This window comes from Trifolium pratense, linkage group LG1 (assembly GCF_020283565.1).
Source record: "Trifolium pratense cultivar HEN17-A07 linkage group LG1, ARS_RC_1.1, whole genome shotgun sequence".
Taxonomy (NCBI): Eukaryota; Viridiplantae; Streptophyta; class Magnoliopsida; order Fabales; family Fabaceae; genus Trifolium; species Trifolium pratense.
This window is the reverse complement of record NC_060059.1, coordinates 1,987,356-2,015,171: the sequence shown is the minus strand read 5'-3', so window position 1 is coordinate 2,015,171 and position 27,816 is coordinate 1,987,356. Positions and strand designations below refer to the sequence as shown.

Sequence of the window (27,816 nt, the reverse complement as noted above, 5' to 3'; positions counted from 1 at the left end):
AGAGAATGGTGGGCAGTTTCAGGAAAGAAAAAAAAAATCTTAATTCAAATCATATCTTTTTTATTTTCAAGTGTATATAAAAATATGATACGATTGTGTAAAGAAAAAACACATGATGCCATATTTCTTACACATCAAATTGATCCTAAATAATAGTATAGAATATTTTGGTACAGTCATTACATCGTTATCAAATTCTAAAAATAAAAAAGACACGAATCTTAGAATTGATTTGTTTTATCAATACTCAAATGATCCTCAGGAAAAAAAAAAATAGAATGATGATATGATTAATTGTAATTGTAATTATAAAAAACTAGAAAATAAAACCAAGATACACCAAATATCTTGTTTGTTTTTAATTTTTTTTCCTACTATAAATATATTAAGCGCGTTATTCTTAAACTATCCAAACACAAAACACAACATAACTACCTCGCCTTTAATTCAACTAAGAAAACCACAACAACGAACAATGCATCAGAAGACAATTGACATGGCTGCCGCCGCTGCCAGAACACTATGGCCAACTCAGTGGACTCGTGAAGACAACAAGCTTTTCGAGAAAGCTCTAATTACTGTGCCGGAGAATTCATCTAACCGGTGGGAGGAAATTGCTGAAAAAATTCCCGGTAAGTCGGCAGCACAAGTGAAGGATCACTACGAGGATTTGGTCCATGATATTTTGGAAATTGAATCGGGTCGGGTTGAACTTCCAAACTATCCTGATGACCTGGATGTGAATAGTGGCAGTAGAATGTCTAGACATGGTGATAACGAGAAGCAGAAGAAGAGGAAAGGAAAACCATGGACCGAAGAAGAACATAAGTATGTTAAAGATTGAACTATAATTATTTTTTGTGATATGTGATTGAACTAACATATTTTTGTTTCATGGTTTCTGATTTTTCTTTTTTGAACGGCAAATATATTATTAATAAGGAATACAAAGATTTTTTTCATGGTTTATGATCTTAAATATTACATATGTTTGATGTGACAGGTCGTTTCTTTCTGGGCTTAAGGAATACAAAGAAGGGGAATGGAAACTCATTTCAAGATACTATGTTAAGACAAGAACACCAACACAAGTAGCAAGTCATGCTCAAAAGTACTTTCTTCGCAAGAATGAAGCGAATAAACATAAAGAGAGGAAAAGATCAAGCATTCATGACATTACATTGGAAGATAGTAACTCAGCTCCAACGCCTATTGATCGGAATTGTGTTCTGCCTCCCAGTGTTGGTTCATTGCACCAGTCTGAAGGAATGTATTATTTTCCCTCCAACAGTATGCAAGATCAAATGGGTTCACAAATGCATTAGAAAATATAGGCTAGAAAATGCATTATTAGATTGAACCCAAGTTTGAACCCAAGCTCTTGCAAATATAGGCTAGAAAATGCATTATTAGATTCTAAGTTGTTTTTATTTAATGTTTTATTCTACTTTTAGGAATTAACTGATTATAATTCGTATTCAACTTGGTGTTAGATTTAATTTAGTATTGAACCATCGACTTTTTTATGTAGTATGCCACATGAACTATGCAGCAGAACATTATTGTACTACTAGCAGTTCAAAAAAATTCACTTTTAAAATTTATTCTATAACTCTTATGTATTAGATGATATAAATCAGATGTTATTTATTCAATAAATATAATACTAAGTTTATAGTGCATAAGTGAAATATATTTTTATTAAGCATAAATTTATTTTAATAATTTTATCAATAAATAATTTTTTTTTAAGGAAACAAGCTTGTCAAAAGACTACACGACTGCACCCTTAAAATCTAATTTCTATATTTTTAAATTTTTTAATCAAAGGCCAAGATTTTACTTCGTTCCTCAATCTCAAGTAGTTGAGAGGATCTGCCACTATACTTCCCATTTTTTTTCATTCTCTAAGCATACTGATTAGTGATTACTAATTTGTTTAGCACTGAGCTCATAAAAGTAAAAAAACACAGAAAAGGACATAATGTACCAAACTTGTTGGATGCAAACAAAATGGTCTCATCCATCACCATTGAAGAAACTACTGATAAACGAAAACACACAGTCTATACAATGACCACAGTTCACTCAGAGTCAATGTGTTTTATTGCCCATGATTACTTCCCATAAGCGACCTTCACAGCTGGCATGACCGATAAAGTCAGTTCTTTTGCGACCCGTCAGATTTCTACAGCAAAAATAAAATTAGAGGAAAGTGTTAAACTGAGGATGAAGCAATATACAAATAACCAAAGTTCAGCACAACAGTAAAACTTAAATGTCACCAAATTGCTGCAAAACAAAAGCAATAAATAATCCTAGAACTTTCAATTTCAGGCAGATAATTGAATCCATATGACATATTGACAAAACATGAACTTGAAGAAAGATTCAACTATCACTTAGCATGTGTTTGGGTTGGCGTTCCCACAGCTCAAACTCACGTTTTGCTCTGTCAACACAATTCTAGTCTTCTTTGAGTATGTTTGGTTTTCTCTTCATAAATCAATTCTGCCTTCTTAACGCGATTCTACCAAAAGCTACAAATCGTAGCTTCTACGTTTAACACAAAATCAATTTTTCACCTTTGTTGGGTTACAACTGCATAATTTCCTTGTATTCCTACATTACCCTTCACAGCTATCATTGATCACTCTCACCAGGTCTCATTAATCAACATTCACAGCCACACACAGATCTGTGTCCCCATTGTACAACTGCCGATAATGATCCGAGAAAAATGGAAGATGAAATATATGAAACATGGAGAATATTTGTGTGCTGTGAGAAGAACATTGAGAGATGGAGGATGAAGAAAGGGTTGAATCGGAGATGTAGATTTTAAGTATAAAACTATGGAATTTTATGGAAAAATGGAGAGTTGGTGGTGCCATTGAGATATCCAATCAACATCTATGATACAAATTGGTTTTACAGCAAAGATATCCAAACGTAAATCACTTTACACTCAACTCACTTTTAACTAAAACCAATTCATTCGTAATCAACTTTCGCCACCGCACAACAAACACACTAATAGATTAGTTATGTTACTTGCACAACTGCGCAACATGGTAACGGGAAGGGAAAGCATTAATCATATCTCCCTGCTATATTGGGAGGCACATGCAAGAAACAATTTGCAATGGACCCTTTGATTCACAGCAAACTGAAATTATAACCAAAATATGTACTAAAACATACAATATTTAGCAAGAAAATGTCTGCATCAGAAATTAGCATTTTAGGAAGTTAAGAGTTTGGATGCAGACCTTCAAATGTATACAATTTTGTTAAGCATCACATTTAATTGATATCAAATACTTCAGCTGTTTATAGCGTAAAAGAGGTAGTAGATTACTTGTTTCCATAAATAAAAATCATAAGCTCAAAGTTAAACTTGGGAGTTTGAAGGCAAAAAAAGGGAGAGAGCTTAAGTCATACAAATGCACATGTCAACTACTGCGTGATAAGGATCGCTAGTAACACACTCTTAGCAATTTGTCCATTTTTATAAACACAAGAAATGTGACGAATTACCAAGAATGCAAGGGTTACGCCCTGTAACACACTCAATAAATTGACTAGATTGTATTTAAAGATTGTGACTATACCATTCCTCATTACAGAGAATGTGATAATGTGTTCTGTTTTGTACAGCTTAATTATAATCATTATTACACCCACCCAAACATTCCAATTCCATTTCATTGAAACTTCAGACAAATTATGAGTTTCACTAAAAGCCAAATCCACCTTGAAAAGAGTGTGTTCATAGCTAGGTAATGACTATACAATGAAAGCCTCCCCCTTAAAAAAGTGTTAGTACTTGCTAGGTAATTTCTAAACAATGAATACTTCATATGACAATCATATGATTCATATCCAAGTCCATAAAACACAACTACATATTTCAGAATCATGTCATCACGGCGTGCAAAAAGAAATATCCATGTGAAGCGGAATTATGTTCAACCATTGTTAATAGAAAGAAAAAAAATCAGCTAGGCCAAAAGTTTCAGAAAGCTAAAAAGTAGTTAAACAAAAAATAATATCCAACACATGAAAGGTAGTACAGATTCTACAGAATATCATGAGCTATAAAATGATTTGTCATTTAGCTATAAACCATCCTGAGCTTTAATGCATAAAAATTGAAATATATGAAAAATATAGAATCAATTTTCAGAAATGAATCTTAGGAACCAACCAACAGATAATGAAACTTCAAATAGCTTCAAAATTATAAAATAAATTTTGTTCAAGATAGAAAAACTAAAAAATGAGATTAAAATTTGCAGTGAACAAAAAGCATCATATCCAAAAATACACCAAATCAAAAGTTGATGACAGATATAGTAATAATTAACACAAATCTGATTTTAATCACACACAAAACATGCATAAATGAATATTAACATCAATCAATAACCTAAAAATCAATGAATCAATCAATCAATATGTACCTTGCTATCAGCAGCATCTTTGTGTTTCTCAGCCCTAGCCTTGCTGGCCTCTTGCTTCTGTTTCTCCAACTTTTCCCTCTCCCATTTCTGGAAACAGAAATCAACGATTCAACAATTTCAGAGCTCAAATCAAAGAAATAACCGGATCGAAAATGGAAAAAATGAAGAAAATGAAAGTACCTGAATGTAGACGTTTTCTTTGGCTTGTTCTTCTTCGCTAAGAACCTTACCTTTGTCGCTGAAGAAGCGAGTGAAAGCTCCGCGAGATGTTGAATCCATCGAACGAGTCACGTTACTTCGACTCAGTGCGGATCTCATTGCCATTGTAATTGTAAAAAATGATTTCAGTACAGAGGGATTGGGATGAATCAGTGGTTATTTATTATTATTTCAACTTGATTTTTTCAAAAGACAAAGTCAAGGGCCTAGAAGTTTCGGTTTTATTTTATCCAAAAAATAAACATCGGACCGGTCACTGTATAAGGCGGCACCCGGTCCAACCGAATAGATATCATAAAAAAAATATTATGTAAATCGAGGATCATCAATAAAATTATGTATTAGATTTTCCAATAAAATAAACCAAAATGTTAAACGGTCATATTAAAAAGAAAATTTATTTTGGAAATTATACATTTAATACTTAAAAATACAAAAAGTTATTTTATTAACATTAATTTTACCATTTATTTCTTATTCTGATATACTTAACAAGTATCTCAGGTTAGCATACCCTAAAATCCTACATACCAAATTATAAGTTACTTTATATTATTAATGAAATTTTTAATGATATTTTTCCTATTATATTCTTAACTTGATAAGAGTCTATATGAATTCTAGTGATTATAGACTATCTTTATTCCAACATAATAAAAAAAAGGGTAAATAGGGTTTTACCCCCTGCAAAATGGGCGAATTTTGCATTACCCCCTGCAAATATTTTTTTTGTGATTACCCCCTGTAATATAAAGATTCATTCAGTTACCCCCCTAATTCGCCAATTAGACATGGAATCTTTTTTTTTATGATGTGGCATGCATATGTGGATTTTCTTAGAATTTTTATTTATTTTTATTATTATAATTATTCCAAATCATTGTTATTTAAAATTAAAAAAATCTTCATCTCAAATCCCACAATTTTTTTTTCCAAAAAACAACCTTCATATCAAATCTCATGAAGCAACTTTCATCTCAAATCCCTAAATCGAAAAGAAAAAAAAAATCATCATCTCCACAATTCCTCCAATTCAAACTCTTCCTCCACCTCCTCCATAACCACCACCACCAACAACAAACCTAACATAATCAACTCATTCATTCCTCTCCTTCGTGATCTCTACCTCTCACGTGTTCATTCCTTTGATCTTGGTGAAGGATATGGGTTGGGTTAGCAATTACAAGTTCAAGAAAAACAACAACAACACATGTTCTCCAAACATCATTATAATTCTGATTTAATTTTAATTTTTTGGAAAATCAACAAACAACAAAATTCAGATCTGAAAATCGGCGGAAATTAGTGAGAGTGATGCTGCAAGGAAGAGAGATGCAATTGGTGGGAAAGAGAGATGGACGGCGACGGTGGTGGCGGCGGCTGGTGGTGGAGAATGAACCGTGAGATTTTATGTTTTGAGAAACTTATGAGTTTTTTATGGTTTTGGATTTATGGGTTTGAGATTGAATTGATGCGATGAAATTTAAGATTGAAGATGAAGTTTGTTGTTGTTGTTTTGATTTTTTTTTTTATTGAATGAAAGAATGGGTTGTTGTTGTTTGTTCTTCCCATAAGAGTGGTGAAAATTGTTGATGTTTCTTGCTGTTTGTTTTTTCCCTTTTTTGTTTTTTATTTTTTATTTTTTTTAAATGATATAGCTCAATATGTGGCAAAATAAAAATTAAATAAATAAAAACAGTAAAAAAAAAGCCATGTGTAAAAAAAAAAACCCACGTATGGTTGCCATGTCAGCAAAATTAAGATTCTAAATCCAAGTTGTCAATTCAGGGGGTAAAACAAAGAATCTTAATATTACTAGGGGGGAATCACAACTTTTTATTTTACAGGAGGTAATGCAAAATTTTCCTATTTTGCAGGGGGTAAAACCCTATTTACCCTAAAAAAAAAAAGAATTATGTTAAACAGTGTTCCTGGACACTTGTTAAGCATAAAAAAAAATTAAAAAAAAAATTAATATTAAAAAATAACTTTTGATTACCAATGAAGCATTCTAACCGCATATGGAGTTATAATTTTGAGATAAACTTTGTGTCATATAATCGACAATAAATTGGTCTAAGAAATTTAACCTTTAAATATTAGTTTAATATCTAAATTTTGTGTATACAAAAAAACAGATGAGATAGAATAACTAAAGAAAAAAAAAATACATGTCAAAACTAAAGAAACATTATCTATGATTCATAAGAATACCACAAAAGTAAGTAAAAGTGTTTCAATTGTCATATGAATCCATGCATTTTTTTGGAAATTAAGCTTACTGCAATAAAATCAATTTGCCATGTTGCAACACAAAGCATAACCAGAACCATCTCATCACAAAAACAATAAAGTAAAATTCACAAATCAGAGCATCTGATTATTTAATAATCTACTTTTATTGACTAATAACCCTTTTTACATGTAATAATTCAAACATTTGTGAATTAGATAACTCAAGTAGATTTATCTAATTCACTCTCAACTCTCAAGTGTATCTCCCATTTCCGCCATCGGGAAAGTTTATGACTTTTCCACCTATGCCCATCTTTCCCCCATTTTCCTTTTTTTTTTTTTTTTTTTTTTTTTTTTTCTATTTTAAAATTCATCATCATTTCAATCATCATCCTCAATTTCATAATCAGGGGATTCTAATTCTATGATGTTTCCACCACCCCTTCCAGTAGGTGGAAAGTTTTTGCCTTTTCCACCACGGTCCCCTTTTTTTCTACCGCTACCACCTTTTGCCCACCCATGTCCTGCTTTTCCACTGATGCCCCACCATCCTTTGGCCCACCTTTCACTATAGACCCACCTTTTAGTGTCTCCCCCTTTTCCACCACCACCACCCCATTTTCCATCGCGGCCCCCTGGAAAGTTTGTTTTTGTTCCAATACTGCCTTTCCAAATTTGACCTCCGTCTGGCCAATATGCATTGCAATCTACACCAATGTTTTTCTTTGATTCTCCTCTTTCACATACTGCAAATAAACAATTTTTTTTATTAAATTTTAAAATGAAATAACTGTGCATGCATAGCTACTATTTACACACACACACACATTGTTTCGCATATTAAAATGGCTCACTTGCTTCAACATATATAAGCAACAATGAATGACACAATGAGATAAAATACTTGGTTTTCATCTTTGTTACAACGGAGAGTTTATTGTGAAATATGAATACCGTTAACAACTATTTATAATGATAATTTTTTTTTTGACAAAACTATTTATAATGATAATTGAAAAGGATAAATGTAATATTAATGTGAATAGAAGGATCTAGACTAGATAAAATACATTGTACAAAATAAAAATTGTTTTGTATTGTACAATAAAAATATATAAAATACAATGTTTAGCTAGTTGATTGCAAGGATAATGGGTCAAAGTCATCCTTTGATACATTGAAGGATTACATTTATTAATAGATGGTGGAATAAAAATATACAAAATATAATATATGTCTAACTAATTGCGAAGAACCGAAGATAATGGATCATCAACACCTATTGGGTCAATGAAGGGTTAGACCATCTCCAATGGTGTAGTACCTATTAGGTACTTATGGTACTTATTAGGTACTACCATTGGAGCACAACACATTTTAGTACTTAATAGGTACCAATTCTAATATAAGAACTCTCTCTCTCTTCTTTTTATGGGACCCACTTTATTTAATATATTCAAAAAATAAAAAAATCACAACTTTTAAATTGGCATAAAAATTTAATGTCAACCATATATAGACGTTGGTAGTCATTGTTTGTTCTTTTTACCGTTGAAAAAAAAAATACTTCTATCATATAAATCAAAACCAAATTGAAGGATTCTACTCCTTTCAAAATTACCATTTTATTAATTATTTTAAATTATTTTTTAATTATGTAATTTTTAAAATTTGGCAATATTATTTTAAATTAAATTTCGAATTTTAATTATTTTTTCGAATTATAAAAAAAATAGTCCATACTAATTTTGTAATTTTATCATTAATTCAATCAATTTATATTATAAAATAGATAATTAAATATATTGTAATGATGTGAAGTTATTGATATGACCCATTTTAGAACTTTTTAAGAAATGCTCCATTGGAGGGGTTGAGTACCTATTAGGTACTATTATTAAAAAAAATAATAAATTGATGATGTGTCCATGTGGGACCATTTAAGTACTAAAAAATGGAGTGCTCCATTGTGGATGGTCTTACACTTTGGCATATTTTCATCTCGCTACACCTAAAAGTTTGTAGTCAAATAATTAATAGAGTACAATCAACAACTCTTTATAATGACCATTAGACATGATAAATGTAAGAAGCAAGGTTGTCAGAACCGGACCGGACCGGCCGGTCGGACCGGTCGGACCGTGAACCGGCCATGAAACCGGCTCGGTTATGATCGAAAACCGGACAGGAAACCAACCGGGAAAAAACCGTGGCGAACCGGGTTGAACCGGGTTGAACCGGCGAACCGGCCGGCCGGTCCAAACGGTTTTGCAATTTTTTTTTTTTTTTTTAAAAACAAGGCAAAATCTTTTTTTTTTTTTTAAAAAAAAAAAATCTGAAACAACGTAGGAATAGGAAAAGTTGTTTTTCATCTTTTTTCTCTTCTCTCATTAGTCATCACGTAAAAACGCTTAATTTTTTTTCTCTTCTCTCCTCCACCCTCTTCAACCTTGCCACAAACCCTTCCCCTTCATCCTCTTGCTCCGGCGCCGGCGGTACTACTATTACCTTGAAGACTATAATGATTATTAGTTTTTAACTTTTTATGTCTAGATGAACATTATAATGATTATTACGTTGCATTTAGCTATGCATTTGGACACTAGTCTTTATGAACTTGATGAACATTTAGTTTTTGCTTTTTCACTTGGCACTTGGTTTTGGTAGTATGTTGTCAATTGATTTTTTTTGAAAGCAGTATGTTGTCAATTGATGTTATGGTGCTATTTTGTGTTATTGAACTTAGTTTATTATATAATTTCTAATTTGGTTTGAATTATAAATTTTATTTTATTTTGACATTTGATATTTTATCTTTTTAATGTGTGAAATTCTGAAATATTGAACAATTATTCATATTTTTTATTTATATATTAATTAAAATATATATTTAATTAAAAACGGTTCGACCCCGGTTGAACCCGGTCCGACCAATTGAACCTTGAACCGGTGAGCTTGCCGGTTCGATGACCGGTCCGGTTCTGACAACCTTGGTAAGAAGAATGAAAAGGGCTTGACTAGCTAAAATATATTGTACAATAAAAAATAAATTATATACTGTAAATGTAAAAATTTTATCTATCTATTTACATATCTAGTTTATTACTTATAAATCCTCATAAATTTTGATTTAACTTAATCCTAAAACCACACTCAACCCTGATCCCGGCTAATCATCCATTAACCCATCAATTCCCTATTTATTTTTTGGTGTCTAATGACTAGGATTTCACCTTTTTAAGATGAATAGGTGGAAGTATCGGGATTTGAACTCTAGTCCCTGCATAATACATGCAATATTCCTACCAACTGAGTTATGCGGCTCACGTGACTCAATTCCCTATTTTCACCTAATTGACCAACTTGAAACATTTAAAACTTGAAGGACCAACTTGAAACATTTAAAATATAACGAACCAATTTGAAATGTTTAAAACACAAGAGACTAACTTAAAACCTAAAATAAATGTAAGAAACTAAATGTGCAATTAATTAAGACATTATTTCACAAAATATCTATAATTAAATAAAAAAATATTAACCAGTTCTCTCTTTGTTAAAGAATAATTTTAAAAGATAGTGGAAAGCATTGACAAATTTAGCAGGGTAAAATATGCTTTTGATCCCTGTAAAGTTAGCGAATTTGAGTTTTAGTCCCTATAAAAAAATCTCTCATTTTGCCCATGTAATTTCAAAGAACGTTGGTATTAGTTCTTAATGTCGCCATGTCACACAAAAACGCTGACATGGCCAGAATCTGCTAATGGACCACTTCCATGTGTTCAGAGGGCGCGATCTCGGTAAATTACATGGACGAAAACCAAAACTTACACAAATTACATGGACAAAAAACAAAATTCATTCAAATTACTGGACCCAAATTCAAAATTCAAAAATGCAAAAAAACTCATTCTACAATTCTTCATCTTCTACCATGCCACCACCACCCTGGAAAAACTCCCCTCGCTTTCTTCAACCTAAAAAACCCATAAATTCTTCAACGCAAAAGATATTCTCTTCAAAAGGTAATTTTTGGAAGAAAAAAAACTTATAGTACCATTTTTAAAAATCTTGCAATCTCTTCAACAATTTTTGCTTTATGATAAATTTGATTTCTCTTTCCCATTTTTATCATAAGACTTGAAGTTTGTGTCGTGGAATGATATACGAAATTAGAATACCATAATATAATCAATGTGTCGATAACAGATGGCTAGAAGTGATGGAATGAGACGATTTTATTTTTTTAACACTAAATATATAACGGAAACTAAATGAAATTTAGAAATTAAGATGAAATATGTTTTAGAATCTATATGAGGATCTCAAGATTAAATATCTTACGAGAAAATGAATAATTTATGGGGTTTGTAGTTTGAAGAATGTGAGAAGAGTTCTCCAATGGTGGCGGTGACAAGGTAGAAAATGAAGAATTGGAGAATAAATTTTCACATTTATGTATTATAAATTTCGTCCAAGTAATATGAATGAATTTTGGTTTTCGTCCCTAGAATTTGTGGGAATTTTTGTTTTCGTTGTTGAAATGTGTCAAGTCAGCACCCTATGAACATGTGGCAATGGTTCAATAATTTTGCGTGACATGATCATATTAAGAACTAAAATCAAAGTAATTTGAAATCACAAGGGCAAAATGAAAGAATTTTTTTACGGATACTAAAACTTTAATTCGCTAACGGACCAAAAACGCATTTTATCCAATTTAACATAGTTTTTTTTCGTAATTCTTTATGTTTTACTAATTGAATCTTACATTACCTATAAAAAAAGTGAATCTTACATACGTCCTTCAGTCCTTGACACAAGCAGTACATCATATAGTTGTGTGTCAAAAAAAACTATAATATAATAATTTTTTTTTTTTGACATAACTATAATATAATATAATAATAACATGCTAAAGAGTAAAAATAAAATTTAGAAATTTCTTAACTACTTATAACACGCTAAAAGTGCTTTAAAAAATGGTAAAATTAAAAATCAAAATCATATGTATATATATATATATATAAATAAGAAAAATGACAATAGAATCATATGTAATGTAGCACTTTATAAAGTTTATACTACTAGAATACTATTCTTGCGGGAAAGTGGGAGCAGCCAGCACAGCACCGCATAGATTAGAACGAGCGAGGAGAGAAAAAAGCTTCTTACTCAATTTAGGGTTCCGATTGGAATCGATTCTGAATTAATCGATTCCAATAAGCACTGAAAATCTGTTCTTACTAATTCCTATACTATAGTATATACTAACAAAGGACAATACAACAAAACGCTATCTAGAAACGAAAATGGTGACAGCTAACAAAGAAATGGTTGTTTACTGCTTCGACACCCTCGTTGCTCACTACAACGGCGACCAACCTCCCCCTCCTTCCTTCGAGGATGGTCATCAGTAATCTCTCTCTCTCTCTCTCTAGATATTTTCTTCGTTTTTTATTTTATTTTTAATGTTTAGCTAATTAACAATATTTGTTGCATGTTCCCTTTAATTGTAAGAAATAATTCAATGACCGATGTGTGATATTTTTTTATAAATATGATGTGATACTGTTTAAATTTCGCGATGTATGAAGTTTCTTTTAATTTTGCCCTTTTGGGTTTCTTTGTCAATCTAACTCAGGCTATGTTTGGATAAACAACTTATTTGCAGCTCATGATAAGCGGTTATGTATAAACTTACATAAACTATTTCTATTGCAAAAGATATAATAAAGTTAAGTTGTTTTTGTCTATGCTATAACTTGTTTTCACAAGCTATATTGGTGAATTTATGAAATAAGTTGATAAAAAACTTATGAAAATTGTCATAAGCTGTAAAGTAGATATCTAGAATTTAATTCAACTGTTGTCTTAGTGAACTTTGCATGAATGTTTGTCATTTATGTTTGATTGTAACATTGCCTTTCTATTGTTGGAATGAGTATTTATTCTATGCTTTGGTTGTTAAAAAGTTTTAAGACTTTTTTACTGGTTTTTAAGAACAAAAATGTTTCTACTCTGATCAAATCATAATTTATATTTGATTACTACTAACATTTTTGTTTCATGTAATTTTGCTTTGTTTCAGTCCATTGTTTGTTACTTGGAAGAAAGTGGTAAATGGGGGAGAACCTCGTCTTCGTGGATGCATTGGTTCTCTAGAAGCACGTGGCTTGATCAATGGCTTCAGAGATTATGCACTGACTAGGTTTGTTGATGTGTAAATGAAGGAGATTCATTAGAAAGGCACCTTCTTGCAGTGAAATTAATGAACATGGTCATGATAAGAAGTTGGGTATTATAGGGTGTCTAAGTCCCACATCAAGTATTATGAGATGCTCTGTTTGAGTATTTAAGTGGCTTGGCTCTTCCTCCTTGATATTTGATAGGTAGCTTTTAAGGGAGAGTTCTCTAAGTGCTTGGATACTTAGCAATTAGTATCAGAGTTTGGTTGTCGGTGGCTAGAAAAGGGCTACCTATGGATGGGCTGAACCTTAAGGCTGAGTAAAGCGTGTAAAGTGCAGCCTCTGGGACGTTGGCTCCCAGGGGCAGTACTATGATAGGGACTTGCGTATTATGGGGTGCCCAAGTGCCACATCAAATAGTATGAGAGGCCCGATGGAGCATTTAAGTGGCTTGATTCCTCCCCCTCGATAGCCATCTTTTAAGGGAAGGTTCCCGTAGTGTTCTCCCTTGATTACCATGAATACATGCATATACCTTTTTATCTTATCTTCTAATTATACAATGGAACTTTGAGCATAAAGGTTCTCGTAGTAGTGAGATATAATGTTCCCTTTTCATCTTGGAAAATTTCCAGGCAAATGCAATTTAACTGTCATCTTTCTATACTCTACTTTCGAGTGGACTCAAATCTGTATATTTCTCACTTGTCCATGTCCCCCTTATCTTACAGCGCTCTCAGGGACCGCAGGTTTCCACCTATAGAGGCTAGGGAGCTTCCTCTTTTGGAGTGCACTGTCTCTATTCTTACTGACTATGAAACTGCTAATGATTACCTTGATTGGGAGGTATGTACTAATTTATTTGATTTGGTTATTGGACAGAAAATGAACACACAAATGTTATTTAACCTATAGTAGTCTACTATCTTTTACTATTTTAGAGGATGGGGTAAAAGACTGCTATGGTGGCCAAACATTTATAATTGTAGCTAACATAAAAGCAATCCCACTTTCTTCATTTTCAAGGGACTCCTGATCTCCCAATTATTCTTAATACCTTGGAGATCACATGGCTTGCTTTGCTCTATTCCTCTCGTTTTATTTATTTTATATATTTTTCAAGAATTTTAAAATAAAATGGGGGAGCCTTGTGCAGCAGTTGGAGTTGTCATGTGACCAGGAGGTCACAAGTTTGAGTTGTGGAATCAGCCTCTTACTGAATGTAAAGTAAGGGTGCCTACAATAGACAAGTTGCTTTGTAGTAAAAAAAACTCACCCTCCGGAACATAGATTAACTTAACAATTGTTTGTGGAAGGTAAGGCTAAATTTAATAATATCAATCAGATGTACTACTACTCACTTTTTGTGTATGTGATGATTGACTTAACAATTTTTCCGAGCCTGTTTTAAAAGATTTGATTGGTATATTATTTTTGAGAATAATCTTACTAAGAACTTTGAGATGGAGGTGGTGAGGTTCGTAATTTTGAAAGTGGACAGGGAGAGGGATCTTGGTTTTGATTGGTTTTGTTATAGATTCTTTACATTGCACTGTCTTTCGCACACTCATATTCTGCTGGTTTATTTCTTGCAGGTAGGAAAACATGGTATAATTATTGAATTTTCTGATCCTGACTATAACACCAGGCGAAGTGCCACATACCTACCTGAAGTGGCTTCCCATGAAGGTAACTTACGTTCACCATTGAGCATTGCTTAACATTTGAAGTTAGTAGTCAGATTGCCACGCACACACACAAAGTTGTCAAAAGTATTTTGACTGTAGTTGTATAGCAAGTTCAGAAGCTGAGGGTTAACGACACTGCATCTAACAGTTCATACTTACCTGTAGTCCCCATGTCTATGAACATGTTTTTCCTAGTGGCACACCCTTTGAATACACAGAGTATTCTGCTCTAACCAAGTGCCCCAAGGGACTGCATAAAATGCAAAGTACATATTTCTACAAATTTCTACTTTCACTATTTTTATGATACCTTTATACTGAATCATCTATTTTCCAAAGTAGAAGCACATACCTAATAGGCTAATACTATCCGAAAAGTGTAAACCAATTGTTCCATACATAAGTAACTGCCTTTTAGTTCAAAAACCAAGTTTCCAACGGTTTTAGCGAAGTCATTCGATCCAATGTTGTCAAAATTGAGATCTTGCTTAAGATTGGAAGGGGAGGTAGCAAGATCGTAAAATGTAAGATCTTAACCAAGATCGTATGAACCTATGAAATTGAAAATAATACTAATCTCTATAATATATAGTGCATAAGTTCACAAGTCTTTGTTTAAAAATCACATACAAAACATAACAACCAAGTCCACAAAATAAACTACTCGAAGCGTAAACATAACACTACAGACTCACTACACAACCAAGTCCATAAAAGATCATACTTAAAGCCTTGCAGCTAGTACCTGCATCCGCTAACCCATTACGACCAGTATCTATCGCAACAAAGAGATGCCAAAACCAAAAACAGAGGCAACCACCTTTCAGAGAAGTCTCGCGACACCAGAGAGGTGCATAGTCTGCGTGTCTGTGCTCGTGAAGCCAGTGACATAGAGGTCGCGAGAGACACAGGCACTGAGATTCAGAAGGAAGAAACAAAGAGCAGAGAGACGGAGAGATGTGGGAGAGGAAAGAAACTGAACGAATCACAACAGGGGAGAGACAGTGTCACAATTCTGAGGGGGAAGCTTGGCCATGTCTGAAAAACTTGGGCTTTTTCATGTTTTTTAGGGATTTTGTGCAACTGACTTGCGCAAAGCTGAACTGGCCCAGGTTCAATCAGAAACTGTGAAGAATTGTGTAATCGATTGATTTCACGATCAAGCCTGCAATTTCACCAGTGTATGAGTTCATATACGATCTAGATTGTTGAACCGCCGTAGGATCGTGAAATTGTTGAAACGTAAAATTAAGATTGCGATTTTGACAGCACGGATTCGATCTTTTCAGCCACTGTTTTTGCTAAAGGAGAATGTTGAAGAGTACATTTTTCCTTTTCTAGTCATAAATTCATTAAAGCTAAAACGTGAGGAAGCACTTACAACCAGTTTCAGAAACCTGCAGGATATTTAAAATTCAACATGTCGACTCTATTAACCTATCAAATTTTTGTAACAATTTCTGAAATCTACCTAAAGTTGTTGACAGGGGTTTCTTTTACTTTAGGATTTTTTAAGCAGTAATGCAAAATATCAATCCTTACTAGTTAGTTATAGAGCTATGTAAAAGAAGAACAACAGTTCTGAACTTGACAAGGCCAGACAGGTAGAGTAAATGCTATAAGAAAATGGAGCTCATGAAACAAATGTTAGATTTATTAAAATAGTTCGAATCTGCACGAGCTGGGATTGCAGCGTACTATAATTAGAAAATCTACCAGTTAATAGACAATTCGGAACTTGAGCAGACCAGGCAGGCAGGTAGAGTATTATTTGCTGGAAGTCCTCAAAACAAGAATACTTTTATAAATACATCTGACCAATTAAGATATTTAGGATCTTATACTCAACTTTACTAGTTTTAATGCTCTTCCCTATTCCTTATTTCTTAGGGGACCCCTAATTGTTTGTGGTGAAAAACGGGTGGGAACCAACGTGCATCCCATGCTTATCCATGTTTGCTTGGGTTTCAGGTTGGACTCAGTTAGAGGCCATTGATTCTTTGATACGTAAAGCAGGCTGCAATAGTAGAATCACTGATTCACTCAGGAAGAAAATAAAGCTAACCAGATACCAAAGCACCTTATTTACCATGCACTATGGTGAATATGTTGCCTATGTGAAGCAAACAAGAGGTGAAGCTCCATCCATTGTTGGAGCTAAGTTACCTAGCTAGTTATTTTTTCAGACATTTTCTAATGCTTGCATAGCTTTGATGGTAAAAGAAGGAATATAATTTCCAAAAGAAAAGAACTTTGTGCAAATTTGTTTTCTTAACTAAACTACTGTAACTACTTCCAGCTCTTTACATTCTTCAAATTCATTTGATTTTGAAGTAATTGATTGTGCTGGACTCAGATTCTCTGAACATACTTGTTGTATCAATCACTTCAGCAGCTTGGGAAAAGCTGCAACATTGTTAAAACGATTGATGTTAGTCTTGTTAAAAATTGGAATTGGAATTTTAATCTTTCTCTCAGTTGGTAGTGAATCATGAATTCATGATCGTTAGATCTTATATGATATGATGATCAAGGTTGACAATTTAGATAAAGAAATGCATGATAAATCAAAATAAAGATCACTGGTGTACTTGGACAAATCAATGCACACGGACTCTCAACCAAATAATAACCATCTAATTGTCGTTGTCTTTAGATTAGCTTGTTGATTTGCTTCAACAATCCAATTGCAACAATACAAGCAATTTTCATTTATATTTTACAGTTGATTTTAGTGATTTGTTAATGAGAAATGTTAAGATGCATCCCATGCCTCTTCAAAACATATGTTAATGATTTAAATAAGAAAATTATTTTATTGATATTCATGTATTTGATTAAATTTTTAATATTTTTAATAAATTAATTGCAAAATTTTAAGAGAACATTATTATATTTAGATTCTTAACATGTGTTTTAAGAGTACATGTTAACATGATATTTTGTTTATTATTTACTCTGTTTTAAAATAAACAACTCAAATAGAAAAAAAATTGTCTCAAAATATTTGATCTACTCAACTTTTAAAGCAATATTTAACAACTATACCCTCTAATCATTATCAATTTCATGACTTTCAAGTAAGTCTATGTATTTTTTTAATAGCAATTTTTACATTCTCTAATATGAAATAATTAAACAAGTAATCTAATCTAATATGGAATGAGAGATGTAAAAAGTGTTAGAATATTGGTTGTTATATATGTTGGTATTTTTTCATCAATTCATTTACCATGAAAATTGGTTCTTTTAACTCCTCCAACTCCTTCCTACACACCTCATGTAAAGCCAAAGAGATTTCATACTTCTTGAATCCAACTCCTTTCTCGACAGAATTATTTTGCCATTTCATTCAGTATTTATTTTTTATTAGAGTAAAAACAAGGAAATATTTCTGTATGATGTGTTGCCACTGTATCATGTGTTCATGAATACAATACAACAGAGCACATTGGTTTTTTTTGACAGTAACAACAGAGCACATTGGTTTTGTTTTAATGGCAGTTTTTGCAAATTGGTCTGTCAGAAATCATAATCACACCGTTCCTCACTGCCTTGTGCTTTTCTTGTCATTTGTTTGGTTTTGCATGTTAGCTTCACAAACATATTTTTCTTTCTGAATGTTAGACTCACACGTATACTACACCACTGGACCATAAAATCATTCCTTTACACCTATATAGTGAAATTAGCGTTGTATGCATGTGAATTTGTGACACAGCAACCTCTTTCAAAATTGCAGCATGGTAGTGTAGTGGTTAATCTTGACATGCACTGTGTCCTTGTTTGTTTCCTCTTAGTAGTAAACATCACCGAATCTCACTAGATGCAATTATTTTTTTTATAGACAAATATTAGTTGTTAATTGTTAGAGGATGAAGAATATTAGTTGGTAATCTCTTAAACACGACAAAGCTTCTACTTGAGGGAGAGTACAGCAACGTCGATACTTGTGCTCCCCCCCACCCCCCTCGAGTGCCAATACAATGCAATGACATATATTAGCAAATAATAACAAAAGTTCACGTTTGGTTGCAGTTATTTTTTGGTTTTATGGTCCTCATTTTACTCACTCTCATCTGCTACCCCTGCCATTCATTTTGTAGCTTTCTTTGTTTTAAAATCAAGGAGTTGTAGCTGTATGAATGGAGTGGATAGCTCAACTGATTTAAGCTAACGAGTTAAAAGAGTTGGAGGTTTTGAGTTCAAATTCGGATAAAGAAAAAAAATACAATATTAACCCAACAACTAATTACTAATATTGACTTTTTAAAAAAATGTAGTTGTGTTGGGCATTATTGTTAGGAGTATCACGTTGGATGAGATATTGCATGAAAAAATGTTTACCAATAGTATTCTCATTTTCAAGCCATTTATTAGCTCAATCTAAATTCTAAGATGATATTTAAGCATTAAGATATGTAGTCCTAGAAGTGACGAAGAGTGTCAAGAGTTACACATCAAATGAAAATATGGTTTGAAAATATCTTTATAAGTTGGAGACACCTTATAAATCAATTTTGTAGGGTTAAGTTAGACATTACTTGAATTTTAAGAATTATATATATTATTGATTAGTGACTCCTCAACGGCTCAACTGAACCGACTCCTTTATACTTTGATACTGCTAGACTGCTAGAGAAACAAATAATGGGAGCTGGAGGCAATGTCACTGCCCCTAAACACAAGCAGAAGCCTCTCTCAAGGGTTCCACACACAAAACCACCATTCACTGTTGGCCAATTAAAGAAATCAATTCCACCACATTGCTTTGAACGTTCCATCATATTGTCATTCTCTTATGTTGTTTATGACCTTTCAATTGCCTTCCTTCTCTACATTTCCACTACTTACTTCCACTTCTTCCCTTACCCTTTTCCCTTCATTCTTTGGCCTATCTATTGGATTCTCCAAGGTTGCATTCTCACTGGTGTTTGGGTCATTGCTCATGAATGTGGTCACCATGCATTTAGTAACTATCAATGGCTTGATGATCTTGTTGGTTTCATACTTCACACTTCACTTTTAGTCCCTTATTTCTCATGGAAAATTAGTCATCGCAGACACCATTCGAACACAGGTTCTCTCGAACGCGATGAAGTTTTTGTTCCAAAACCAAAATCAAATGTTGGATGGTATAGTAAATACTTAAACAATCCATTAGGAAGAGCTTTAACTCTTCTTGTCACACTCACATTAGGATGGCCATTATACTTAGCCTTCAATGTTTCCGGTAGACGTTACGATTGCTTCGCAAGTCACTATAACCCTTATGCTCCTATCTATTCCAATAGAGAAAGGCTTCTAATTTTTGTTTCTGTTACTGCTGTTTTTGCTGCTAGTTTTTTACTCTACTTCATTGCAACTTTGAAAGGGCTTGTTTGGTTGATATGTGTTTATTTTGTTCCACTGCTTATTGTGAATGGTTTCCTTGTTACAATAACTTATTTGCAGCATACACATTTTTCTTTGCCTCATTATGATTCAAAGGAATGGGATTGGTTGAGAGGAGCATTGGCAACTGTGGATAGAGATTATGGAATTTTGAACAAAGTTTTTCATCATATAACTGATACTCATGTGGCTCATCATATCTTTTCCACAATGCCACATTATCATGCAATGGAAGCAACTAATGCAATGAAGCCTATATTAGGTGAGTATTACCAATTTGATGATACTCCATTTTATAAGGCATTGTGGAGAGAAGCAAAAGAGTGTCTCTATGTGGAACCAGATGAAGGAGCATCTCAAAAGGGTGTTTATTGGTACAAAAATAAGTTTTGATGAATAAAAAAGCATGCATGTTATGAACAATGTATTGCATAAAGTGGGAGTTGAATATCATGTCTTGACTTGTATTGCATTAGTTAATTAAAAAGTTAAATAAGTGGATTTGTCCATGTTATGAACAATGTATTGCTTAATATTATGAAAAAGTTGCTTGTAATCATGGTTATAATGTAAAATAATAGTACTTATGTTTGGAAATAAGTGTTAGTGATAATTTTTATGTGTTAATTGGAAGTGGTTGGTGAAAACAAGTGGTTGATATTGATACCATGACAAATTCAGGGCTTTCCCTTGATTTGGATTTTAGGATATTTGATGCAGCTTCTACCTTTCTTTCACTTTCCTTTGTGGCTGTTGTTCTTCTTCATGGATTTTAGTTAATTTGTTTGTCCTTTAAGCTTTTAGCTTCTTTCATTCACAAAATCTAATGGAGTTGACACTTGAAAATTTTAGCTGAAGTAGCAAGTGTTTTTTACACAATCCAAAAAACCGAATTCTCTTCCTAAAATGAATCATGAATCGTTAGGAAGAACTCGAGTTTAATTCCTAATTAGAAACATTATTTCTAAGAGATATACAAGAATCCAACATTGTAGGTGAATTGTAGTCTTATAGAATCCGATAGGTAAGTGCCTAAACTTCAAGATTAGTTTGTATCTATCCGAATATGACACGTTGAATGTGAGATTCGTTGATTGCTAACCGCAACGAATTCAAATGTCTTTTTTTTACGATATAGAATAAACTTCTTATGGGTTAGCTTGTATTGCGCCTCTCTTAGTTAGGGTAGATGGTGGGAAGCTAATCTGGTCATTCAAATATGTTAAAGTGACATTTTTTTTATGAAACATGTACGGTACTTGTTATTAATTGGTAGTATTTTGTTGAAAGTGAATTTTGAACTCTCCGTCACTCCTCTTTTATAATTGTTTCACCATAATCACAAAAAGTTATTAGACAATATAAAAACATAAAATTCAACATTTTAAAATTTATTTAAAACTTTTTATTTTAAATAATTACACGTTAATAAAAGATAAATGAATAACAAGTTTCGCCACTAATCGAGAAGCACAATTACTTTTCAACATGTAATTTAAAAAATATTAGGACATTTGTTCATAGTTGTAAAAATATGATTATGGGAATGTGGGGTTACAAAAATAAATCCATATTAGTAAAAAACATGATAAATCCCTACATTTTTTTTGACATAATCACATCATTTATTAAAAAATCATTTTTAAATATAAAACATTTCTAAGATAAAATAATTTTCACTTTTTGATACTTTTATTTTCAAAGAAATAGGTGGATAAAAAAAATCTTATAAAACTCGAAATAATGATTAATTACTAGTACTTTTTATTTAGTCTATCAGAAAAAAAGAATACTAACTACTACACACTCATATAAAATTAATTGAAATTTCAAATAATAGTAATTATCCCGTGAGTTCGTTTGGTATGATGAAAAGAAAATAGAAAAAAAGAAAATTAAGCAAATTAATGAATGAATTTGGACTAAAAATTAGTCCAATTATTTAATCAGTTTGTGTAATTTTCTTTCCCATCACTTTCTTTCCATTATATTACCAAACAGGACAATAATATACTATTTAACAAAAATAATTATCCAGTAATCAGTTTGTGTTTATTGAAGTAATCGGTACTTAAGTCTTAAATTACACAAACCTCTTCTACCACGTTGCTTAACGAAGCTGATAAAACTAAAATCGCAATCATCATTATTAATACTTTCAAATCATATCAACAATCGCAATTTCAAGATTTTGATCTCGCTCCACTTCAGGTTCTTTTCTCTTCCTCAATTTTAATTTCACAATTCAATTTCACCCACAAATTCCTAAACCTAACACTTTATTTTGCTACTGCAACTTTTGCTATAAATAATCATCCCTTTTTTGTTCTTTTCCGCCATTAATTAATAAGGATCGGAGAAGAAATTGGGTTTGTTGAATTTGTTTATCTTCAAATTTTGCATGCAAAAAAATCATTGCTTGAGTTGTAATCGTTTTAGGTTTAGTTTCTAACCTCAATTAGGGTTATTAATTATTATAAATTTGACTTTTTTAGGGTTTTTTCCTGATTTCTGATTGATTTTGTTGTTTACAGCTTGATTAGGTTGTTGTGGTGATTGTATTGGAGATATGAGTCAAAGGGGTTTGATATATAGCTTTGTTGCAAAAGGAACTGTTGTTTTAGCAGAACATACTCAATATACTGGAAATTTCAGTACTATTGCTGTTCAGTGTTTGAACAAGCTTCCTTCAAATAGCACCAAATACACATATTCATGTGATGGTCACACCTTTAATTTCCTCTTAGACAATGGATTCGGTCGGTATTCATCTTTCTTGATTGTTTTTATATGTATTCTTTGTTATTGCTAGATATTCTGTTTTGGTTGTTACATTACATGTGCTGATGTATGATGCAGTTTTCCTTGTTGTTGCTGATGAATCGATTGGAAGGAGTGTTCCTTTTGTATTTCTGGAACGGGTGAAGGATGACTTTAAGCAGCGGTATGGTGCTAGTATTAAGAGTGCAAGTGACCATCCACTTGCTGATGATGATGAGGACGATGATTTGTTTGAAGATAGATTTAGCATTGCTTATAATCTTGATAGAGAATTTGGGTTTGTTTATGATGCTTGATCCCTTTTTAAGTTTTTGTTCATTTTTTAGTTGTTTGTTTTATAGTATTTTGATGCTGTGACACAGGCCAAGTCTTAAGGGGCATATGCAGTATTGTTTGACCCATCCTGAAGAAATGAGTAAACTATCAAAATTGAAGGCTCAGATAACTGAGGTCAAGGGGATAATGATGGATAATATTGAGAAGGTATATGATACTAAACTTAATGATACACATTCATTCTGTTTCTGGCATATGTTTTCAGCTCTGATACTTGGTGGAAATACTAACTAGATTGTGTCTGGATGTACGGTTTTCTTTTGTTTTTGCCATGATCATATAAGGGATGATTACATTTGTCTTGCAATTCTGTTTCAAACTTAGGGATTTTAATCATTCTTCCTGGCGGGACTTGTAAAAGGTGTTTAGGTGTGTATGGCCTTTCTAAAGATTTTATATTTTATAAACAATCACATCATTTGGTCCATCTAATCGACTCCACCTAGTTTAAAAAGGACTTCGGTGGTTGTTATGATATTCTTAATTGGGGAGAGTCAGGATGCAGTAACAGTAAGAGAGCTTGACTTGGATATTATATTTCTTTATTCTGAACATAGGATTGTGTATACCAAGTGGCCTCTTTCTGTTGTCAAAACTTTTGAAAATAATACACCTGGCATTCAGTCATTCACCAAGTGAGGTAAACAGTAATTCAATTGAGAAGTACCCACCCAACAATGTGTTAGCTTCTAACGTCTCACTTAGTCCATTGAAATATTGATTATGGTGCTGCGTTACATTTTTTTTTTGTTATTAGCCGCCATATGCAGAAGTGTCTTCTTTCCAAGATAACTGTTTATTCGTTGCCACTTTTATTGCATAAACTCTTTTTTCATGGTGCTTTCCTAATGGATACTAGTACTGTAGAGGTTTTAATAGTCCCTATATGCACACATAGGTTCTTGTTTGATCTTTTTTGCAAACTCCCACTCTTCCTCCAGACGTAAAGCACAATTGCAATTATGTTGGGTTGCTTGCTTCTTAATTTGCAGCCTAGCAGATATCAGTAAGGTCAATTGATATGGCAATCACATTGCTTCACTCTTCATTGCCGATTTTCATTTTCAAGCTATTTACAATGAGGATTCTCCACGTCTAGTTCAATTTTGTATGGATTAGAATATTCTCCACTTCTAGTTCAGTTTTGTATAGATTAGAATATTATGGTTGATCAATGCACACAAAATACTAGATACGATTATCAATGTAGTCAGGTTCGAGATCCTATGTAGGATCGGTAGGCTGGTTGAGAATCGTAAGATCGGGATCGTAGCTCGGTTCGTAAGATCCTACTCAAGGGTAAAATTGTAACTTCACGTATATACATATACACATAAACATAAAAAAAATATAATACATGAACAAAATAAACTTAATTAATTAATATTTCATAGACATCATTCCAAATGTTCATAAGTTCATAACAGAGGGTTATAAGAAGCAACAATAGGGTTAAAAAAAACAAATTGAAAACAGAGGGTTGAAACTTGAGAGTGAAAGAGATGAGTTCAGAAGGTTTCAGTGAAGACAGAGGTTTGAGTGAAAGAGATGGTTGAAAGTGAGAGAGGAGTGAACGAAAATGTGAAAGGAGTGAGAACAAACATACACTAACCGCCGGCGAGGTTCACGACGGCGACAGCCCCGTCTAGAGCTCAGGTCAAAAACCCTCTAGGATCGTAAGAACCTATGACTCGGTGCGAGAACCTGACTACAGACAGGTCAGAAAAGGAACCTGCATGGGTTCTAAGCTCGTTTGGCCTTCAAGAGCTCGTAGGATCTTAAGAACCTAAGACCCGGTATGAGAACCTGACTACATTGACGATTATGAATGAACGCATTAGAGATAAAATCAGGATAGCACCTGTTGTGGCAAAGATGCTCGCAGTTAGAATTAAAGAGAGGCCAAGAAAACTTACAGGCTAAAGCGCCACACATTAAAAATGATTTAGGATTGAATAGTTTGTCTTTAGACTATGCTAGTTCATGGTGACACTCATGTTACTAACCCCACCAAACGGGAAAAGCTTCTAAATATCTCTTACATCTAATTCTCAAAGTGATCATGTACATTAAACTTATTCAATTGACTATAATTTAAAATTATTCATTTCAAAAAGTTAAGAAAAGAAAAGCCTCGCCATATATTCAATAATGTTATTGCTTTTCTTTACTAAGTGTATTGAACTGCCCAAGTGGGATGAAGATGGACTCTTTAGCATTTTATGCATGCATTTGTAGAAGAGATGAAACTTTCTGTTAATTGGAGCCACATTTTTTTGGAAGGTTTTGTAGTAAATAAAACTATGAATAATACTTTATTACATGTATCGTATATTATATCATCTAGCTAGTAAAATTTACATGGTTCATGCAACAATTTTTAGCATTCATCTCAACTTGTGATGTTGAGGCATACTGAATAGGCATACATGTGGGAAAGAGCTGGACACATATTTTGTTGTAGAAAAGGATCCAGCCATAATGAGAATGATTCCAGATCCATATTACGTGCAAATGTTCCTTTAGGCCATGGTTTTATAAGATTTTCTTGGGATTGATACTTTGAGTTCATTACTTGTCTTTCAACCTTTTGATTACTTGTAAATATGAAACATATAAGCATAAGTTTAGATGCTTACTCCCTTGGTAAGTAAGTAGGCTTGGTTAAATTGGGATACCAGAGGGTCCAAGTCCAGTTAGATACAAATATTGGGATATACTTTATTATGCTGGATGATTATCAAGGCAATCTTTGTTGCCTTGTAATAGGTTAAGATCACCTGTATATATGATTTATATATCAGTTTCAAATTGGGAATTAGAAGAAACCATTTAAACTTCTCAACTTTTAAACATCATTTTCAATAATTGTTTTGAAGGTTTTGGATCGTGGAGAGAAGATTGAACTTCTTGTGGATAAAACTGAGAACTTGCAGTTCCAGGTATTAATTATCATCCAAATCCTAACATGTCTGAACTCTGTAGCAATATACTGATGTAATGTAATTGTATTTATTTTGAATTAAATTTTAGGCTGACAGCTTCCAGAGGCAGGGCAGGCAGCTGAGAAGGAAGATGTGGCTGCAAAATCTCCAAATGAAGCTGATGGTGGGAGGAGGGATCCTTATTTTAGTTATAATATTATGGGTTATTGCTTGTGGGGGTTTCAAATGTTGATTGAGGTATAAGAAATTGAAGTCTGTATTTTGGCACATAAGGGATGTAGAAACTGATTAATATATTCCATTTGTACATTGAATTTGGTGCATGGAATTTATGGTTACTCTTATTGACTAAGCTTTGTTGTAAATGGCTGGTTACTTACTTTGAATCAAGCACTTACTTTAGCTCACATAAATTGGGGTTGTTGTGTATATACTAATTCATAATGCTTTTTTACCCTTGCCTCGTTGAAGTGTAGTATTTATGTTAAGATTAAAAATGTTAATTATACAGATATTCAAAAGAGCTAGTATTGGGTAGGTTATATTAAAATGTAGTATATGTTTGGTTTCAATTCTGGAGCAGCCAAAATTGATTCTGGACATGTAGAATGGATTCTGACTTGTTTGATTCCTCAAAAGTAGAATTGATTCTGTCTCCAGAATGGATTCTACTTGAAGTTAGAAATTGTAGCTTCTCATTCTACAATTGATTTTTACACTTAAATTATTTGTTCAACTCACTTTTGTATGAATATATCCAAACATAAATCAATTCTATCAAACTCAATTATATCAAAATCAATTCTGTCCACCGTAGAACCAAACACATAATAAGATTAAAATGTTGAACTAATTTGGTCTAGTGGTGAAGAGTTTGGGTAGTACATCATGGGTTCCATTCTCATTCATCGTAAACCAAACAAAGCATACTATTATATTATTCTTTTAAATTTTGAGAATAGGGAGGAGATGTATCCATGCGGATTGAGTGACCATTATTTTCATTATCATTGACATCTAAAATGACCATCTGCTTACACTTTTTATAGTTGGTTTTTGTTACACTTTTTATTGTAATTGTAAATTTAATTTTTTTAATGTAATATACTTATATTTATGTTCGTGCACTTCTTTATGATCCGTTAGAATTGATTTATTTTTGAGTTTATGTAAATAAAATTTTATGTGAATTTATAAGTTCCCAGTAATAAAAACTATATTTCTATAAGCTATTTTTTCATAAACTATCTTAGCAAACTTATAATAAAAGCTTATTTATTTGCATAAGCACAAAAATAAGAACTTAATTTAATAACATCACTCTTTTTTATACATGTGAATGCTAATGTACACTCACACTTTTTTATGAAGGTGTGCATTAACAACATGCATCTTATGTATTTATCTGTTTTTTAGTTATTATTTGCTAACATATACTTACTAAAAAAATAAGTGGGTGAATTATAACAAATATCTAAAAAATAAGTGGGTGAATTATAACCCCACTCTTCTTCTTCTTCTTCTTCTTCTTCTTCTTCTTCTTCTTCTTCACTCACTCATTATA

At 32.6% G+C, this 27,816-nt stretch overlaps 6 protein-coding genes across 6 annotated transcripts; 4 read left to right on the top strand and 2 right to left on the bottom strand.

Moving 5' to 3' along the window:
- The first annotated feature begins 386 nt into the window (after window positions 1-386).
- Window positions 387-1,325, top strand: LOC123911162 (transcription factor DIVARICATA-like). Its single transcript, XM_045962525.1, has 2 exons — window positions 387-828; window positions 1,004-1,325. The coding sequence occupies exons 1-2, from the start codon at window positions 476-478 to the stop codon at window positions 1,323-1,325; spliced, it is 675 nt and encodes a 224-aa protein (XP_045818481.1). The 5' UTR covers window positions 387-475.
- A 595-nt stretch (window positions 1,326-1,920) lies between these two features.
- On the bottom strand, window positions 1,921-4,880 carry LOC123899829 (uncharacterized protein At2g27730, mitochondrial). Its single transcript, XM_045951064.1, has 3 exons — window positions 4,647-4,880; window positions 4,467-4,553; window positions 1,921-2,188 (listed from the first exon to the last, which is right to left on the bottom strand). Exons 1-3 carry the CDS (start codon window positions 4,788-4,790, stop codon window positions 2,162-2,164), a joined length of 258 nt encoding a protein of 85 aa, XP_045807020.1. The 5' UTR covers window positions 4,791-4,880; the 3' UTR covers window positions 1,921-2,161.
- Window positions 4,881-6,907: 2,027 nt separating this feature from the next.
- On the bottom strand, window positions 6,908-7,946 carry LOC123899820 (eggshell protein-like). Its single transcript, XM_045951052.1, has 2 exons — window positions 7,775-7,946; window positions 6,908-7,666 (listed from the first exon to the last, which is right to left on the bottom strand). The coding sequence occupies exons 1-2, from the start codon at window positions 7,833-7,835 to the stop codon at window positions 7,302-7,304; spliced, it is 426 nt and encodes a 141-aa protein (XP_045807008.1). The 5' UTR covers window positions 7,836-7,946; the 3' UTR covers window positions 6,908-7,301.
- A 4,021-nt stretch (window positions 7,947-11,967) lies between these two features.
- LOC123899810 (uncharacterized protein At2g38710) lies at window positions 11,968-17,262 on the top strand. The gene is made up of 5 exons (XM_045951043.1): window positions 11,968-12,336; window positions 13,012-13,131; window positions 13,840-13,954; window positions 14,704-14,797; window positions 16,768-17,262. Exons 1-5 carry the CDS (start codon window positions 12,233-12,235, stop codon window positions 16,968-16,970), a joined length of 636 nt encoding a protein of 211 aa, XP_045806999.1. The 5' UTR covers window positions 11,968-12,232; the 3' UTR covers window positions 16,971-17,262.
- Window positions 17,263-19,330: 2,068 nt separating this feature from the next.
- On the top strand, window positions 19,331-20,784 carry LOC123899802 (omega-6 fatty acid desaturase, endoplasmic reticulum isozyme 1-like). Its single transcript, XM_045951031.1, has one exon. The coding sequence runs from the start codon at window positions 19,447-19,449 to the stop codon at window positions 20,581-20,583; it is 1,137 nt and encodes a 378-aa protein (XP_045806987.1). The 5' UTR covers window positions 19,331-19,446; the 3' UTR covers window positions 20,584-20,784.
- A 1,445-nt stretch (window positions 20,785-22,229) lies between these two features.
- Window positions 22,230-26,706, top strand: LOC123899795 (vesicle-associated membrane protein 727). The gene is made up of 6 exons (XM_045951021.1): window positions 22,230-22,401; window positions 22,725-22,949; window positions 23,050-23,248; window positions 23,334-23,454; window positions 26,187-26,249; window positions 26,341-26,706. Exons 2-6 carry the CDS (start codon window positions 22,760-22,762, stop codon window positions 26,482-26,484), a joined length of 717 nt encoding a protein of 238 aa, XP_045806977.1. The 5' UTR covers window positions 22,230-22,401; window positions 22,725-22,759; the 3' UTR covers window positions 26,485-26,706.
- Window positions 26,707-27,816: the final 1,110 nt, after the last annotated feature.

Excerpts from the sequence above, each read along its gene's own strand:
- LOC123911162 (XM_045962525.1), top strand. The coding sequence starts at position 476 with ATGCATCAGAAGACAATTGACATGGCTGCCGCCGCTGCCAGAACACTA. Across the intron at positions 829-1,003 it reads TGGACCGAAGAAGAACATAA|GTCGTTTCTTTCTGGGCTTA; the intron begins GTATGTTAAAGA and ends TTGATGTGACAG.
- LOC123899829 (XM_045951064.1), bottom strand. The coding sequence starts at position 4,790 with ATGGCAATGAGATCCGCACTGAGTCGAAGTAACGTGACTCGTTCGATG. Across the intron at positions 4,554-4,646 it reads AAGAAAACGTCTACATTCAG|AAATGGGAGAGGGAAAAGTT; the intron begins GTACTTTCATTT and ends TTCTGTTTCCAG. Across the intron at positions 2,189-4,466 it reads AAGATGCTGCTGATAGCAAG|AAATCTGACGGGTCGCAAAA; the intron begins GTACATATTGAT and ends TTTTTGCTGTAG.
- LOC123899820 (XM_045951052.1), bottom strand. The coding sequence starts at position 7,835 with ATGAAAACCAAGTATTTTATCTCATTGTGTCATTCATTGTTGCTTATA. Across the intron at positions 7,667-7,774 it reads GCTTATATATGTTGAAGCAA|TATGTGAAAGAGGAGAATCA; the intron begins GTGAGCCATTTT and ends GTTTATTTGCAG.
- LOC123899810 (XM_045951043.1), top strand. The coding sequence starts at position 12,233 with ATGGTGACAGCTAACAAAGAAATGGTTGTTTACTGCTTCGACACCCTC. Across the intron at positions 12,337-13,011 it reads TCCTTCGAGGATGGTCATCA|TCCATTGTTTGTTACTTGGA; the intron begins GTAATCTCTCTC and ends GCTTTGTTTCAG. Across the intron at positions 14,798-16,767 it reads TGAAGTGGCTTCCCATGAAG|GTTGGACTCAGTTAGAGGCC; the intron begins GTAACTTACGTT and ends CTTGGGTTTCAG.
- LOC123899802 (XM_045951031.1), top strand. The coding sequence starts at position 19,447 with ATGGGAGCTGGAGGCAATGTCACTGCCCCTAAACACAAGCAGAAGCCT.
- LOC123899795 (XM_045951021.1), top strand. The coding sequence starts at position 22,760 with ATGAGTCAAAGGGGTTTGATATATAGCTTTGTTGCAAAAGGAACTGTT. Across the intron at positions 22,950-23,049 it reads CCTCTTAGACAATGGATTCG|TTTTCCTTGTTGTTGCTGAT; the intron begins GTCGGTATTCAT and ends TGTATGATGCAG. Across the intron at positions 23,249-23,333 it reads AATCTTGATAGAGAATTTGG|GCCAAGTCTTAAGGGGCATA; the intron begins GTTTGTTTATGA and ends GCTGTGACACAG.